General features: G+C 36.5%; 1 protein-coding gene across 3 annotated transcripts; it reads left to right on the forward strand.

Annotated features, from left to right (window-relative positions):
* The first annotated feature begins 235 nt into the window (after positions 1–235).
* On the forward strand, positions 236–15,556 carry LOC306881145 (transcription factor E2F5-like). Of its 3 annotated transcripts, none has more exons than XM_079435067.1 (8): positions 236–566; positions 3,740–3,849; positions 4,004–4,165; positions 5,165–5,273; positions 5,428–5,713; positions 6,686–6,820; positions 6,934–6,972; positions 14,246–15,556. In XM_079435067.1, exons 1-8 carry the CDS (start codon positions 426–428, stop codon positions 14,353–14,355), a joined length of 1,092 nt encoding a protein of 363 aa, XP_079291193.1. In that variant the 5' UTR covers positions 236–425; the 3' UTR covers positions 14,356–15,556. The 3 variants fall into 3 exon arrangements, with proteins under 3 accessions (XP_079291193.1, XP_079291192.1, XP_079291194.1); XM_079435066.1 differs by having other exon boundaries at positions 237–566; positions 5,428–5,749; positions 14,246–15,463; XM_079435068.1 differs by having other exon boundaries at positions 241–566; positions 14,397–15,463.
* Positions 15,557–17,880: the final 2,324 nt, after the last annotated feature.

Consider the following 17,880-nt stretch of genomic DNA (forward strand, 5'->3'; position numbering starts at 1 on the left):
ACCTTGAGCTTACAGCATTATATACTGCTCTTTTTTATATATACCACAGGCTTTTTGTTTGAATTGTATAATTCAATTATAATCTCCTTGTTACGCTGTTTGTTATGTAATTTTGGAGGATTAAATAAAAATTTAAAAGTTTGTCGAATTCTCAAAGCATTTCAGTTGCTTGTACCTCTGTTCGAAGTCGAACGCTCAAGCAGAGACGTTGTCATAGTAACGGTAATCCAACGTCATTTCCTCTAATTTAAAAACCCTCGAGCCATCAGTAGTAGAAGTGTAGCCTGAGGTAAATAAGTGCAAGAGATGATTGTTGCTCCTCCTCACCGTCACTAACAAAACTGAAGTCGACCTCCATACCTCTGAACAAGACAAAGAGGGAGTTTTTGAAATCCATCCCTAAAAACACCGGACGTTTGGATGGTATGGCTGAGTCGAACAGCGCGAGTTTTCCTCACTCGACACCGAACGGGTCCAGTCGGCATGAGAAGAGTTTGGGTCTCCTCACAGTCAAGTTCGTTACTCTGCTTCAAGAGGCCAAAGATGGAGTGCTCGATCTTAAAGTGGTGGGTTAATATACATTTAAGTTACAAGTGGCGGAATGAATGAAACTCGACAGGTTGTTCTGTGAGGACGTCTGTCAAGAGTTACACAAAGAAACTGTACGTACCTGAGTGGACTTTCGCTGTCCTGTGAGGCTTTTACTATCAGATTAGATATATTACGTTACAGAAATACGAGTCTGGCTCGTAGTTAAATAAAAGTGTTAATGGGCGAATAGAAATGGCGTGTTATTGTGACAGAGGGGATTTTGAACAGAAACCCGTGGGATTCTCTCACGGCAGGTGTTTATTAACTTTACCTGACGCTTGAGGCGGCAGAGACGCACTATTGGAGACATTATTCAGTCTAATCACCAGCTATTTTCCGCTCATTTGGAGCAAAATAGGGCCTTAAAGTCTTTTCTTTTTTTCTTTTGGCAAATGGTGCTTAACATCCAGAAAATGTTTTAAATGAGACACACACACACATGCAGTGGTGGCCAAAATTATTAGAACACTAGTATTTTCACCAGCTAAAAAATGGGTCTACAATTTTCAGCATAGGTGCATTTCCACTGTTAGAGACAGAATCTAAAAATAAAAATCCAGAAATCACATTGTATGATTTTTTTAACAATTTATTTGTGAATTACTGTGTCAAATAAGTATTTGATCACTTGCTTATCCGCCAGATTTCTGACCCTCAAAGACCTGTTATTTTGCTTTTAAATAGTCCAGCTACACTCTGCTCATGATTCTAAATTAGTAGCAACTGTTTGAGGTCGCTAGCTGTCATAAAGACACCTGTGCACCCCAAAAATCAGCCAAAGTCTAAGTAGCAACATGGGCAAAACCAAAGAGCTGTCAAAAGACACAAGAGACAAAATTGTAGACCTTCACAAAGCTGGAAAGGGCTACGGGGCAATTGCCAAGCAGCTTGGTGAAAAAAGAACAACTGTTGGAGCAATTGTCAGAAAATGGAAGAGGCTAATGATGACTGTCAATGTCCCTCGGACTGGGGCCCCACGGAAGATCTCTCCTTGTGGGGTATCAATGATGCTTAGAATGATGAAGAATCAGCCCAGAACTACACGGGAGGAGCTGGTCAATGCCGTGAAGAGAGCTGAGACCATCGTTTCCAAGGCTACTATCAGTAATACACTAAGACGTCATGTTTTAAAATCTTGCATCGCACGGAAGGTTCCCCTGCTTAAGTCAGCCCATGTCCAGGCCCGTCTGAAGTTTGCCAGGGACCATCTGGATGATCCAGAGGAGTCATGGGAGAAAGTCCTGTGGTCAGATGAGACCAAAGTAGAACTTTTTGGTCTTAACTCCATTCGCCGTGTTTGGAGGAAGAAGAATGATGAGTATCATCCCAATAATACCATACCGACAGTGAAGCATGGGGCTGGAAGCATCATGCTCTGGGGGTGTTTTTCTGCACAGGGGACAGGACGACTGCACTGTATTAAGGAGAGGATGAACGGGGCCATGTATTGTGACATATTGGGCAAAAACCTCCTTCCCTCAGTCAGAGCATTAAAGATGGGTCATGGCTGGGTCTTCCAACATGACAATGACCCAAAGCACACAGCCAGGAAAACCAAGGAGTGGCTCCATAAGAAGCATATCAAGGTTCTGGAGTGGCCTAGCCAGTCTCCAGACCTAAATCCAATAGAAAATCTTTGGAGGGAGCTGAAACTCCGTGTTGCTCAGCGACAGCCCCGAAACCTGACAGATCTAGAGAAGATCTGTATGGAGGAGTGGGCCAAAATCCCTCCTGTAGTGTGTGCAAACCTGGTGAAGAACTACAGGAACCGTTTGACCTCTGTAATTGTTAACAAAGGCTTCTGTACCAAATATTAACAATTTTTGACTCAAGTGATCAAATACTTATTTGACACAGTAATTCACAAATAAATTGTTAAAAAATCATACAATGTGATTTCCGGATTTTTATTTTTAGATTCTGTCTCTCACAATGGAAATGCACCTATGCTGAAAATTGTAGACCCCTCCATGATTTCTAAGTAAGAGAACTTGCAAAATCACAGGGTGATCAAATACTTATTGACCTCACTGTATATGTGTGTATATGTATATATATGTGTGTATATATATATGTGTGTGTATGTATGTATGTATGTATGTGTATATATGTGTGTATATGTGTGTATATGTGTATGTATGTGTGTATGTGTGTGTGTGTGTATATATATATATATATATATATATATATATATATATATATATATATATATATATTTATATATTTATTTATTTATTTATTAACCCTGTCTATTTATTGTTAGTGTGTAGTTATTGATAGACTTATTTTCCACACAAGAATTAAAATTTGATAATTTTGTTCATGCAGTAACATATTACTACCATTGAATGCATGGTACATTTTATGTAAAAATTATGTTATTTATTTGCTTGCAGAAATGCTATTCAGGGCTGTCCTAATTTAAGTAATTTTCCATTTCTTTTGTAATGTGGTAGATTTGTGCGGTATTATTATTATTATTATTATTATTATTATTATTATTAAATAATTATATGAGTTAATAATTATTATTTATTTTTATTTTTTTTGCAAATGTGTGTATTGTTTTAGTTATTGATATACTTCTTTACAATTATTCTTTCCAATATTAGATCTTTTTTCATGCATACTATTGAATGCAAAATACATTTTATGTAAAAATGGCTTTATTTCTAATGCAGTAGATTTGTAAGGTAACAGTGTTGCAGCATCATCATTTAGTAATTCAGTAAGTTAATAATGAAGAATTTTATTTAGTTTTTATCACTATTTTTTATTTTTTTTTATTCAGTTATTTAAAAAAAAAAAAAAAAAAAAATATATATATATTTGAGATTGTGTGCCTCTGCTTTAAAAGATCATGGGACACCAAATTGGAATTTTGTTACTTTCCATTATATTCCCATCAGCTGTGAATTTCGGTACACACTAGGTCAGTGTGACCAGTGCTAGCACACCTGCCCATGCTTATCATGATGGCACACTTACTTGTGGTAAACTCTCCTGATAACAGTCAAGGGCTACTGAGTTATGCCAGCCCAGTTTCTAAGTATATATCAACCCAAGCTATTGTTTGGTCCCCTAAATAGCCAGTTCTTCTTATCTGATTGGATGGCCTCTGTAAATAATGTTGTGATTATTTTCATAGGCTGCAGACAGTTTGGCAGTCAAACAGAAGAGGAGAATCTACGATATCACCAATGTTCTGGAAGGCATTGGGCTCATTGAAAAGAAGACCAAAAACACCATTCAGTGGAAGTGAGTACAAAGATTAAGAAAGTTATCAATGTGATACCAAATGTTTCTGTTTAAAATTTTATAAGTATTGTAATGTTATGTGCATTCTTCGCATGCTTGGTGTGCATACTATACAGTTGCATCGTTCTCTAAAGCAGTTGCTTGTCTTAATCAGAGGGGAGAGTTCAGGCTGCCAGCCTCAGGAAGTTCTTGAGCAGGTAGAACTTCTCAAGGCAAATATTGCGGATCTGGAGATTCAAGAGAGAGAACTGGACATGCAGAAAGCGTGTCTGCAACAAAGCATCAAACACCTGAATGAAGACCCCTCCAGCTGCAGATATCCTTACTCGCAGTGTATGAGCCAGAAAACTCTTAATTTTTTTTCTTTATTGTTGTGTGATATTTTTCCATTTTTGGTTGGTTCCCCTGGTAATGAACAGTCCCAGAAAAACGCAGTTGTCAAAGGAGTGCACCTAATTACATGTTGAGTGCTATAAACCTGTCTTTCTTTGACTGTGAGGTATTATTGTTGGGTGTTTGAGTGGCCCCAGTCCAGTTTTTCCAGTCTCTAGCCTATTGCGGGTTCATGCTAGAGTTTCCTAAGCCTTACTCCACCAGTTATTCCTCTTTGGATTAAAGTGGTTTATGCAAAGTTCAGCCTTTTATCTAAAAACTTATAATGTCATGGAACAGATCCTCTTAAGGGAACATGGCGATTAAAAAAGAAAAGAGATTTGAGGGAAAATTTATATATAAATCCTTTTTGCCTTCTCTGGAAAAATATTGCCTTCCCTTGAGAAAATAGTGTCTGTTTGATAGAACACAACAGCATAGAAATAATAATTAAAAAAAAGTCTCCTCAAATTTTGCTTTCAGTTGCAAAGATTCTTGGGAAAACACAAAAGCAATGAATTACAATTTTTCTTCATCTCATATTTTTATGCTTTTGCATTCTCCCTCTCTCTCTCAAAACAAGAAAGCATTCACCCGAGAAACTTGCAAACCATTGAAATATTTTTTCCTCTCACCTCATTTTGTCAATTTTGTATTTTTGCAAATGAATGCATGTTTCTCAGGATAATGCAAAATAACTGAATTATATATTTTCCATCTCATATTTTAATGATTTTGCTTGCTCTCAAATTTTTTTGCATTCCCCTGAAAAATGTTGGGTTTGCTTGAAAAAACACTGAAATATAGTTGTTGTTGTTTTTTTTTTTCTCCAACCTCATGTAATGTCTCTGTATCATGGGTACATTTCTATGTGAAAACATTTACAAAAGGATTAAAGATAGATTGCATTATCACTTGGTACATGTTCCTTAGCATTGTATACATACAGCTACGTGACACATGAGGACATATGTGATGCGTTCAGTGGGGATACTCTTTTAGCTGTCATGGCACCATCAGGAACACAACTGGAGGTCCCAGTGCCTGAGATGGTACGTTACACCAACCTTGAGCTTATTCACCATTTATCCTTGAGAATAATTTGAGTGAATTTTACATTTATGTATATATTTTTAAGTGTTCCTTTGCTTTTGTTAGTATTTTTTGGTGGTTTATAATCTCCATGCCTTTTTTTTGTTGATTCAGGTCCACAATGGTCAGAAAAAGTACCAAGTGAACTTGCGAAGTCACTCGGCTCCCATCCAGGTGATGCTGATAAACAGAGAGACAAGCTGCTCCAAGCCTGTTGCTATCTCCGTCCCACCTGTAGATGACATTTCTGCCATGCCGACTCCTCCTAGTACTCCAGCAGGGCTGCAGAGGTTCCCCATCTCTTCAGCAGAGCTCTGTGACCTAAAGCGTGGGCCGCTCAAAAGCCCTGCTGCAGAGCACCATCTCACACCCTGCTCCACGTCCTCCGACATGCACATGGGTACCGCTTTTATCCATACTGACCCCATTCCTTACGGTGTGATTGATATTTGTACCACCAGTCATTATTCTCTCTGCATATTAAAATAGGATAGGAGAAAATTTTTCAACAATGAAAAAATGACATGCATCATCCTTAAATATATATGACATTTATATACAGGAGTTGAACAAAATAATGTGAACACCTAGGGAAAAAATAGGCAATACTTCTTTTTAAAGGTGTTTACCACCATTGTCTTTAATACAGCTTCCAACCTTCTTAGAATTGATTCATACAACGCTCTTTGGTGGATGCTGACTTTGTGAAACTCTCTGTGGTCGGTTTTTGTGGAGACATGGTGTTTGAGGTAAACATTGTGTTTTGCTGTCACTTTGTAGCAGTAGTTCTGTGTTTTGGACACAGTGCATTTAGTGTTTGATGGTCCCTATCATTCACTTTTAGTTTTCCACCACTATTCTTCACTGATGAAGTCTTGCAATGTTTTGTGTACACAGTCAAAATGGTAAAGATTGATGTTCTTAAAATACAAAAATAACTGGCCCATTAAGTTTCCAGATGCTTCTGGTACACAGGCTTCCATGATTTGTTGTTTTTGGAAGTCTGACAAATCGCCCATTTCACAGAGCACTTGTACTGAACACTGCAGAACACGTCTTATACTACTCTGATTTACAAACTAGAGAATATAGATGAAAATCTAAATAAAAGAGCATTTGTGCAGGCTACAGTGAAAGACAAAGATTGTGTTTATATTAACCCCTATAATAATGGGTGTTCACATTATTTTGTCTAACCATGCTATTTATGATTATACATCCGTATACATCACTGTTCAAAAGTTTGGGTTCAAAAAAGTCTTACCGATCCCAAACTTTTCAACTGTAGTGTATATTAGAAATTTCATACAGCATTTGAATATGACTGATTTTATTAATATATGTTTCCTCTTCTATCCTTTTTTTTTTTAAGAATGCAACTCTGAGTCCCCTGTTAGTCAGTGTTTGTTGATGCAGGGATCTCCAGGTGGTCCTGAAGAACAGCAGAGGGAGATGGGGGGTCAGGATCTGCAGTCCATGCTGGAAGAAATGAGGGATGAGAGAGAAGGTGACACACATTCCATTATAACAATACAATTTTTTTTTATTTAAAAATTAAAAAAAGTTATTTTTGTATTTTCAAGAAGAAAATTTACACTTGCCTTTTTCTTCTTCCTCCAGGTGTTTCTAACCTCATTGATGAATTGATGTCTTCAGATGGTAAGTTCTTAAATGATTTCCAGTCATTTATTTGCGTCAGTGCTGGCCCTCTGCACAGCCCCCTTGTGGTAGAACAGCTTATTTTGGTTATATTTGTTCTGACTTGAAGCAGTTCACTGCTGTCCTTATCAATTAATCATATAGTTAGCAGTGCAGATAAATCTTTTTAATGTGTCCTGACCAGAGGAGGATGGGTTCCAACAGCTGAGTGATGGTTGCTATCAAGGTTTTGTTCTCCTATGCATGCCAGTTTTCCTCAGCACTTTTGCCTCTGGCTTGATGTTTTATGGCATTGATGTGTGTAATGCAACCTTTGTTATGAGTTCATTTATTTTGTGAAAGGTATAAAAATAAAATTTGAAATCAGTTTTTTTTTTTTTTAAATAATCACCAAAAGAATTAGTATGCACTGAAATGAGAAGTTTTAATGAAGAGTGTTAACTTTTAAAATTATTTGATCCTCTGCTGATTTTGTACATTTGCCCACTGACAAAGAAATGATCAGTCTATAATTTTAATGGTAGGTTTATTTGAACAGTGAGAGACAAAATGACAACAACAGAAAAACGCATTTCAAAAAAGTTATAAATTGATTTGCATTGTAATGAGAGAAATAAGTATTTGACCCTTTCACAAAACATGATTTAGAACTTGGTGGCAAAACCCTTGTTGGCAATCACAGAGGTCAGACGTTTCTTGTAGTTGGCCACCAGGTTTACACGCATCTCATGAGGGATTTTGTCCCACTCCTCTTTGCAGATCCTCTCGAAGTCATTAAAGGGGTCATATGACGTTGCTAAAAAGAACATTATTTTGTGTATTTGGTGCAGTGGTGGAAAGGGTACTGAAAATTTGTACTTAAGTACAAGTACTGTTACATTGCTGAAATAATACTCAATTACAAGTAAAAGTACTGGTGCCAAAACAGTACTTAAGTAAAAGTACAAAGTACTCCTCTCAAAAACTACTCTGAGTACTAGTTACTTTTTAGCCGGCGATATTTAAGGAATTACCAAAACACATTAATTCATATGAAAGATCTCCATGTACATGAATTAGTGGTTCTACTTCAATACCTTGAAAAGTATCAATAGTAAAGTACCCCTGGACCGGAAGTTGCAACTGACTTCAGTGTTGTGATGTATTTCCGAGTGAAACGGAATATTGAATAAAGGGCGGGGTTTTATTGTGGTGCACCTCCTCTCCACCTCTTGCTCTTAGCAGATTCACGGTTGGATAGGAGTGGTTAAGAATATCTGCTTGTTACGACTGGCATCACGCCTCACCATTTCTGGGTCCTAACGTTCTGCCAGACGCCCCAAGAAAACACCAAACTGTGCTACACCTACAATGTCATGTAATACTGAAAAATTATAACCCTAACCTTTATCTCCATGCTTAAATCCCAGATGGCCTGACAGCGATTCAGCTAAAATATTAGTGTCTGAGACAATGTGAGCAAGGAGACTGTAGTGTGCACAGCAAATTTTTAAATGCTTAGCTTAAATATGTGTTATTAAATGGTGCTCATAAATGGCTGCTGAGATGGGATTCTCAAGTGAAATGAGTAGAGGCTTGGACCCAGAAACAGCAATCCTTTTGTCATGACTTAAGAGGAATCTCCCCAAGCCATCAAACTGACGTCATCATAGCGAGAACGCCATTCCAGAGTGGAATCAAATTTTCATTTTTTGATTAAGGATTACAACGGCAGACTTTTTTTTTTTTTTTTTTTGTGTATTAACTTACACTGTTTAATTGTTCACCATAAGACTAGTAATGTGCACTAAAAAAGTAACTAACTGTTAGGGTCATTTTTTATTTCATGACGACTTTAATCATTTTCAACACCATTGGCAAAACTACCACATACTGTATACTGCCATATAGATATTTTAATATCTATTTTTTTTTTTGTCCATCCATTTTGATCCAAGGCAATCATTATTTCAAGCTTTGAATGGTTTAATCCAAGCCTTCTAAAGAAAAAGAAAAACATGTTCACTTTAAATTATGAACAGATTTTAAGCTTTTATATAGCCTACATAGAAACATTGATCAATTACCGTTACAAAAATCTCAATCTTAAACATTTGCTCATTCTGTGTATTTGTGTCTTTTAAAAATAGGGTAACTTTGTTGCAAAAGCTTACAGCACAAAGAAGCATTATTTCAAATTTGAATTCAAAGTACACAGTCAGTGTTCTCAGTGTACTCAATTCAGTTGAGGTATTCAAAATATGACAAGAATGACAAATTTTTATAGGCAGTGTTTTAACAGCCATATATGTTGTTTAGATAAATGGAACATCAGGTGGCTTTGACCAGTAATGCCTGTACTATGTAGTGATGTAGTTACACAGACTAGGATATTTATATTTACAAATCATACAAATATCCCATTCCGAAACATTTCTAGGATAAACTTACTTTGAAAAGAAATGAAAGTTCCATCTTTGATTCTTGAAAGACTTTCTGGTGCATTTCACTTACAGCCAATACAATTTCCAGTAGCATTTTCATCGGTCAGGCGTGCATCTATAATGAATGGTTGAAAATTTTTGACAAAGTTTTATCCTTGAGCAAAGAGAAATAATTTCTAGCACGGAGAGATTGCGACTGCACAGTCCGAGTGCGCACAAGCAATATCGAAGTGAGAGGACAGCAGTTAATTTCTATAAGTGAGGCCTATTAGGCCTAGGCATCCAATTTTCTGCTATTACATGACTGTTCTCATGACACAATAAATCCCTCGCCACATTTGCGCAGGAATGATTACAATTGTGCGGAATACCTGCAATCCCGTGCGGATATTCTGTAATTGACAGGAGACCGATGCGTAGACGCAGCGTGTATCGTGTAGGCTATACTGTGGAAAATGAGTAATGGAGCCGTGTCAAGTATTTCAGTATCGGTATCAAAATATAGATATTTATGATAACACTATCATGTAGCTTGTTTCTCCAAACTTTGACTCCATAGTTACGCTGAGCTCCCTCACTGTCCGATCAGCTCTTCACCTGCTGCAGTGGCAGCTTTTCCCGGTTCAGATATCAGGGCTTTTATTGGTCCGTTTACGATCAGATATCTTTATTGGCTACTGAAGTGCCGTCAAAGGTTTGACTATCAATTTAAATTGTGGGCGTACTTATTTAAAAGTAACTATGATAAAATTAATCAAACTATGATTTAAAATTTAGCGAAGTAGTTTATTTAGCTTAATTTGTACTCAAGTACAAGTAAAAGTACAGCTTTAAAAATATACTCAAAGTACAAGTACCCGAAAAACTACTTAATTGCAGTAACGTGAGTAATTGTAACTTGTTACCTCCACCACTGATTTGGTGTATTGCAATGCGTAAATTTTTTTTCCACATACTGTACATTATTGTTGCTTCTCAATGCTCCGCCTTTCTGAAACGTTAATTTTTACAAAGCTCATTGTTCTGAGAAGCGAGGTGTGCTCTGATTGGCCAGCTATCCGACGACACAAACAATAAAACCCATTATAAACGAGGCATTTGTTGCATATAGTGGGGACATAATTACTGATTATAATATATTTATACTGTCCATGAAACATAAACATTACCATGTCTGCATTTGTAATCGAAGAAACGACAAACAACAAGCGCTACTCTGTAGCTCAAAATTCGCATTTGAATAGTCAATGGCAAATTCTTTAAATAAGAAAATTTACAGGCTGAGAGTCAGAAGCGCCAGACTGTCCTTGCAAAGTTGGAATTGCCCCACTTTATAGAAACAGCCTTTGTGTGTGTTACCAATTGTTTTCTTGGTGACTATGGTCCCAGCTGCCTTGAGATCATTGACAAGATCCTCCTGTGTAGTTCTGGGCCGATTCCTCGCCGTTCTCACGATCATTGAAACTCCACGAGGTGAGATTTTGCATGGAGCCCCAGACCGAGGGAGACTGACAGTTATTTTGTGTTTCTTCCATTTGCTAATAATCGCACCAACTGTTGTCATCTTCTCACCAAGCTGCGTGGCAATGGCCTTGTAGCCCGTTCCAGCCTTGTGTAGGTCTACAATCTTGTCCCTGACATCCTTGCACAGCTCTTTGGTCTTGGCCATGGTGGAGAGTTTGGAATCTGATTGATTGCTTCTGTGGACAGGTGTCTTTTTATACAGGTAACAAACTGAGATTAGGAGCATCCCCCTTTAAGAGAGTGCTTCTAATCTCAGCTCCTTAACTGTATAAAGGACACCTGAGAGCCAGAAATCTTGCTGATTGATAGGGGGTCAAATACTAATTTCACTCATTAAAATGCAAATCAATTTATATAATAAATGACTTTTTTTGAAAAACATTTTTCTGGATTTTTTGTTGTTGTTCTGTTTCTCGCTGTTCAAATAAACCTACCAAGACTGATCATTTATTTGTCAGTGGGCAAACGTACAAAATCAGCAGGGGATCAAATATTTTTTTCCCTCACTGTATGCATGTATATACAGTCATGGCCAAAAATATTGGCACCCTTTGTAAATATGATCGAAGGAGGCTGTGAAAATTAATCTACAATGTTAATCTTTTTGATCTTTTATTTTAAAAATTTGCAAATCAAACCTTTCATTGGATAATACGAATTTATTATTACTTTTTTATAATGCCTAATGAGGTTCGAGAACACCTGACAAGAGATCAGAGACCATTCCTTCATCCATAATCTCTCCAGACCCTTTAGATTCCCAGCTCCATGTTGGTGCTTCTTCTCTTCAGTTCACCTCACTCATTTTCTACAGGGTTCAGGTCAGAGGACTGGAATGGCCAGCAGAAGCTTGGTTTTGTGCTCAGTGACCCATTTTTGTGTTGTTTTTGAGGTTTGTGTTTGAATATTATTGTATGGTTGGAAGATCCAAACATGGCCCATTATAAGATTTCTAACAGAGTCAGTCACTTATTGATTTTTTTTATCTGTTGGTATTTGATAGAATCCATGATGCCATGTGTCTAAACAAGATGTCCAGGACCTCCAGCAGAAATATATGCCCACAACATTAAACATACAGCAGTATATTTCATTGTACACATGGGGTACTCACTCTTTAGTTTCATCTGACCATAGAAGCCAGTCCCATTTGAATTTCCAGTCGTGTCTGATAACTGAATATGCTGGAGATTGTTTTTGGATGAGCGAGGATAATTTTTCTTGAAACCCTCTCAAACAACATGTGGTTATGTAGGTGCTGTTTGACAATTTTTATTTTAAGGTTTTCTGACCCTGAGACTCAACTATTTTCTGCAATTCTCCAGCTGTGGTCCTTGGAGAGTCTTTAGCCACTCAAATTCTCCTTCTCAACGTGCATTAGGACGATATAGACACGCGTCCTCTTCCAGGCAGTTTCGTAACATTTTATGTTTATTATAAATTCTTAATTATTGCCCTGATGGTGGAAATGGGAATTTTCACTGCTCTAGCTCTTTTCTTAAAGCCACTTCACAAAAATGTGAAGCTAAATTATCTTTTGCTGCACATCAGAAATATATTCTTTGTTTTTTCTCATTGCGATGGATGATTATACTATTTATATTTCTGTGAAACAGGAAGCCATGGCTGGATAATTTCATGTTCATAATCACCCTGGAGTGCTCAAAATTGTGAATATGAATGGGAATATACTTCAGAGATATTTTACTCATAAGAATTTCTAGGGGTGCTAATAATTGTGTCCAACGTGTATTTGAGAAAAAACATTTATTTCATAATATTTCCCCCCATTTTAAATTCTTATTATCCAATGAAAGGTTAGATTTTTGTAAATTTTTTAAAATAAAAGATGAAAAGGATTAACAATGCAGATTAATTTTCACAGCCGCCTTTGATCATATTTACCAAGGGTGCCGATATTTTTGGCCATGACTGCATACATTATATGTATTATATAATATATTAATATATTTATATAATACATATAATCTATGCATGTGTGTGTGTGTGTGTGTATATATATATATATATATATATATATATATATATATATATATATATATATATATATATATATATTATATTTTAAATAAATGATATATTAGGGGTGGCACGGTACATGTATTCGTACCGAACCGTCACGGTACAGGCATCTCGGTTCGGTGCATGAGGCCTTACAACGAATACAAGCAATTCACTTTCAATCCAGAAAGGGGCGCCCGCAGTAATGCAACACTGTTTGATAACTGCCAGCAGAAGAACAGTGAATGCCGTGAGTTGCGCTCTTGAAAACAAAGCCCACTAAACCGTGACCATGTGCTGATTCTGAATGCGTCTCTCACATAGACTTACAGAGGAGTATACTTTAAAGGCTTGTGCACTCAACTGTTTGCGAAATGGAGCTTTGTGCTCGTGTATCCTACCTCTCTCATTCGGCACAAATCCAAATATTCCAGAATATTTCCATATTTTCGACGTAATGTATCTGAATGCTAAACTATTATTTATGTAAATTATAGGCTTTGTACTTCAGTCTCATTCCAACGGTGACATAGAGGTGGGTGTGCTGATGTTTGTGTTTTATTTTGATAAAGTACCAACTTCAGCAATGCGATCACTTATCGTTAACTAAATCAAATATATTTCAAGAATTTATTCCTTGTATGTATATATGTACTGCATATAATTATATATATATATATATATATATATATATATATATATATATATATATATATATATATATATATATATATATATATATTTAGTATTACTACTGTACTACTCTCTGTTCAGAATAAATGAAAAGAAACCGAGCATAGTAGATTAGTTTTTTCCTGTCGTACCGAAATCGTATCGAACTGTGACCCCCGAACTGAGGTACGTACCGAACCGTGACATCTGTGTACCGTGCTACCCCTAATATATATATTACAAAATACACTATAGCTCAAAGGTTTTGCGTCAGTGTTTTTCAAAAATGACAGTGAAGACTTTTTTCTTTTCTGTCCTTTTCTTTTTTCTTTTCATCAAAGAACCCTAAAAAAATTTAATATTTCAGTATTGATTCAGAGAGGGGTGGTGCCTTGGAGTGAAAAAAGGTTGAGAACCACTGATTTACAAGCTATGAGAATTTCATTTAATTAAATTTTTGAGAATTTCATTTACTGGTCACATAAATACAGCCTTGGTGAGCATAAGAGCTTCAAAAACATCTTTTTTGACCCCAACATTTTTTTTTAACAGTACTGTATATCTCTATTTAGCTAGCTGCACTCTTTGTGTAACCTTTTATGTATGTGTGTGTGTGTGTGTGTGTGTGTTAGTTTTCCCCCTGTTAAGACTTTCACCCAACCCTGGTGTGGATTACAATTTCAACCTTGATGACAACGAGGGAGTCTGTGACCTTTTTGATGTGCAGATTCTTAATTATTAAAGCATGATTCATGCCACACCGGTCCACACTTGCTTTCATAGGACAAAAGCGGAGGTAATGAGGCCCCCCCCCACTGCCAACGACTGCATTCCTGCCTCAGCGTCTGCACCTTGAACCTTGGCTTGCACTCAGTTTCACATTCAGTTACATTTCATCCTTCGCTTGGGTTCTTAATTCTGTAACAGTGTTGACCTGTCTGCCTTCAACTGTGACTAGTGTTTCAGAGGAACAGACAGGAAAGATAAACCCCTCCCACCTGTACTTTAGACGCTTGTGTGTCTATTGTCTTTTTGTTTGATACAGTGATTAGTTTGCTTTCAGTTTTGTGACTTTACTCATTGTTCCTAATGAGTGATGGTGTGATTCATAGGGGTGAATGGAGGGCAGTTGGATGTAATCTGAGGAATTAAAACCACTCAAACATGGCACACTAAATTTTGGTTGTTGTTGGAACATGTGCCTTATGATCATCTTTGTTCATTATTTTTGTCCTTTCTGTGCCATCCTGTCTTATTCTTCATGGTATGTTATAAACAGTTCTAACTTTCTTTTTGTCACATATTGTAAGCTGGAGCTCTACAGTTTGACATGAAAATATATCATATAATTTAACAGCACACACAGACATTCATTTGAATGGCTCAGTTGTGTGTCTAACTATTTAATCAGAACACTAATTATTTGTATGTTGGTTGTTTTGAAGTCCACTGATAGAAACTCTGTGACACACATCTGTGTATATTTATGAGTTATTGTTTGTCTTTGTTGCTGACTGCCATGTTTGAATATCACTATGCTGTTCACCTTGTTGTGAAAAGCTAATTTGTTTTTTTATTGTTTGTGTAGAGGCAATCCTACCTAATTTAAAAAGTGAACAAATATAATTTGAACTGTAGTGTTTTTGATTTAAAGGACAGAAAATGTTAAACTGCCTTGGATAATCTTTGTTTATACATTCCACAAGATTGTGCCTTACACATGTTTTTTTCTATTACTGCAAGTAAATTTATTTTCTCTGTATAGGTTTTCTAATCAAAAGGGCAATGTTTTTGTTCTGTTGCACTTTTTTAACCAAAGTTTTATATATAAAAAACACTTGCTATTGCTCAAGTATTGTGATCATTTTATGTTTTGTGTGGACTTGTCTTGGAGGAGAAACCTATTTGTTTGTAACACTGCAATATATCACACATGAAGCATTATTTTGGGTTGTCACAATCTCTCCATTTCTTTAAGTGGCTTTTCAGTCTACAGCAGCTCTGCATCTTTCTTTTCCTGGTAATTTCACATACAGCATTGGTATTTTAAGGAACAATTTTTAAAATGCTTTTAAATATACCAAATTCTGTGACCTTGACAAACCAGATGGGGGTAGCAAAAATGTCATTTAAAAAAAAAAAAAACTGGCCGAGAAAAGGACAGTTTTACTCATTGTTATCCCTAGAAATCCTACTGTATCATATTTCATATGAATTTCTAAGGCCCTTTCTAAGGTTCATACTTTTTAGCACAGGGTTAAAAAAGGGTTAGATTTAGAAATGGTCTTCTCTCTAAAGGCCATTGTACTTTATAAGTATATCTAGATTTATTACCTCTATATCAATATGTGTTCAGTCAAAGGTTCAGTCACAACTAGGCCTACTATATTTTACATATTTTAGAATTGTCAAAAAAATTCTCTTTTTTCAGTTATCCCACAAACATATTATTCACAAAGAATATAGTTAAGCAAAATAACAAAAACAAGGTCAGAGTGAGCCATTTATATTGTATAAATAGGCTACATCTGTTATACTGTATATGCAACATGTATTTTCAAAACTCTTATTTTAAAAGCTACTAGTCAAATCATACTTGCTTTTAAATGCATATTCTATTTGCATTCTTTGCTAAAGGAGTTTTGAGAAACAAAACATAGGCATCTATGAGTATGATGAAGGTCTGATGGATTTAATTTGAAATGTTTGTTTGGATTCTGCAGCTGGTGTTAATACAGATGCTATGTCACCCTTGTGACCCATAACAATTTGCCAAGATTGCTGCTCTGGTTCTCCTCATTCTTCAGAACATATTTGAACATCCCGAAATGACGTAAAAGATTGCGTCAGTGAACATGATCTTCTGTACAGAGGAACATTCTTTTATGATGATGCTAGGTTTATTGAGAATTGGCCTCATCATTTAGTTATAAAGTTTCATGATGAAAAATCACTACTAAGAAATTGCATAAAAAAATACGACTATAGATACAGGATATATATACAGGTATCTCAAAAAAATTAGAATATCGGGAAAAAGGTAAATACTTTTTGTCACTCGTTTCAGAAAGTGAAACCCATATATTATATAGATTCATTACACAGTGAAATATTTCAAGCCTTTATTTCTTGAAATTGTGATGATTATGGCTTACAGATAATGAAAACCCAAAATTCAGTGTCTCAGAAAATTAGAATATTACATAAGATCAATAAAAAAAAAGGATATTTTAAACAGAAATGTCAGTCTTGCACTCAATACTTGGTTGGGCCTCCTTTTGCATGAATTACTGCATCAATGCGGCGTGGCATGGAGGCAATCAGCCTGTGGCACTGCTCAGGTGTAATGGAAGCCCAGGTTGCTTTGATAGCGGCCTTCGGGTCATCTGCATTGTTGGGTCTGGTGTCTCTCATCTTCCTCTTGACAGGTTCAGGTCAGGCGAGTTTGCTGGCCAATCAAGCACAATAACACCATGCTCACTGAACCAGCTTTTGGTACCTTTGACAGTGTGGGCAGGTGCCAAGTCCTGCTGGAAAATGAAATCAGCATCTCCATAAAGCTTGTCAGCAGAAGGAAGCATGAAGTGCTCTAAAATTTCCTGGTAGATGGCTGCGTTGACTGTGGACTTCAGAAAACACAGTGGACCAACACCAGCAGATGACATGGCAGCCCAAATCATCACTGACTGTGGAAACTTCACACTGGACTTCAAGCAACATGGATTCTGTGCCTCTAATGAAATGCAAAATGTACTTTCATTTTTCTCCACAGCCCAGGTAAGACGCTTCTGACATTGTTTCTGTTTCAGAAGTAGCTTGGTAGCCCTTTTCCTGAAGACGTCTGAGTGTGATGACGCTTGATACACTGACTCCAGCTTCAGTCCACTCCTTGTGAAACTCTCCCAAGTAGGGCTGTGCAATTTGGGGAAAATATCTAATTGCTATTTTTTTGACAGATATTGCGATTTGATTTGCGATTTTAAATTTGCAAAGTCAAGCTTCAGCTCAATATTGTCAATAATGTGCAGGACAGTATGAGTATCGTTACCCTGCTGAAAAAAAACCAAACAAAAAAAACAATAGAAACATCACAGAAATTCTTATAATTTCCATAAAAACCAATACAAAATTCCTTTTTGTTTTGGGCATTATTCCAATAGGAATTACCGTTGTTCTATTGGTTGCCATCTGATAGATTACATCAAAGACTATATAAATTGACTTTGATTACATCCCACCAATAGAATGCATCAAATACCAGTAGACA

This window comes from Barbus barbus, assembly GCF_936440315.1.
Source record: "Barbus barbus genome assembly, chromosome: 15".
Taxonomy (NCBI): domain Eukaryota; kingdom Metazoa; phylum Chordata; class Actinopteri; order Cypriniformes; family Cyprinidae; genus Barbus; species Barbus barbus.

What these genes read in the sequence shown, in the direction of transcription:
- LOC306881145 (XM_079435066.1), top strand. Translation starts at nt 426, where the DNA reads ATGGCTGAGTCGAACAGCGCGAGTTTTCCTCACTCGACACCGAACGGG. An exon ending in GAGTGCTCGATCTTAAAGTG is followed by an intron (nt 567 to 3,739) that starts GTGGGTTAATAT and finishes TTATTTTCATAG; the next exon opens with GCTGCAGACAGTTTGGCAGT. An exon ending in AAAAACACCATTCAGTGGAA is followed by an intron (nt 3,850 to 4,003) that starts GTGAGTACAAAG and finishes TGTCTTAATCAG; the next exon opens with AGGGGAGAGTTCAGGCTGCC.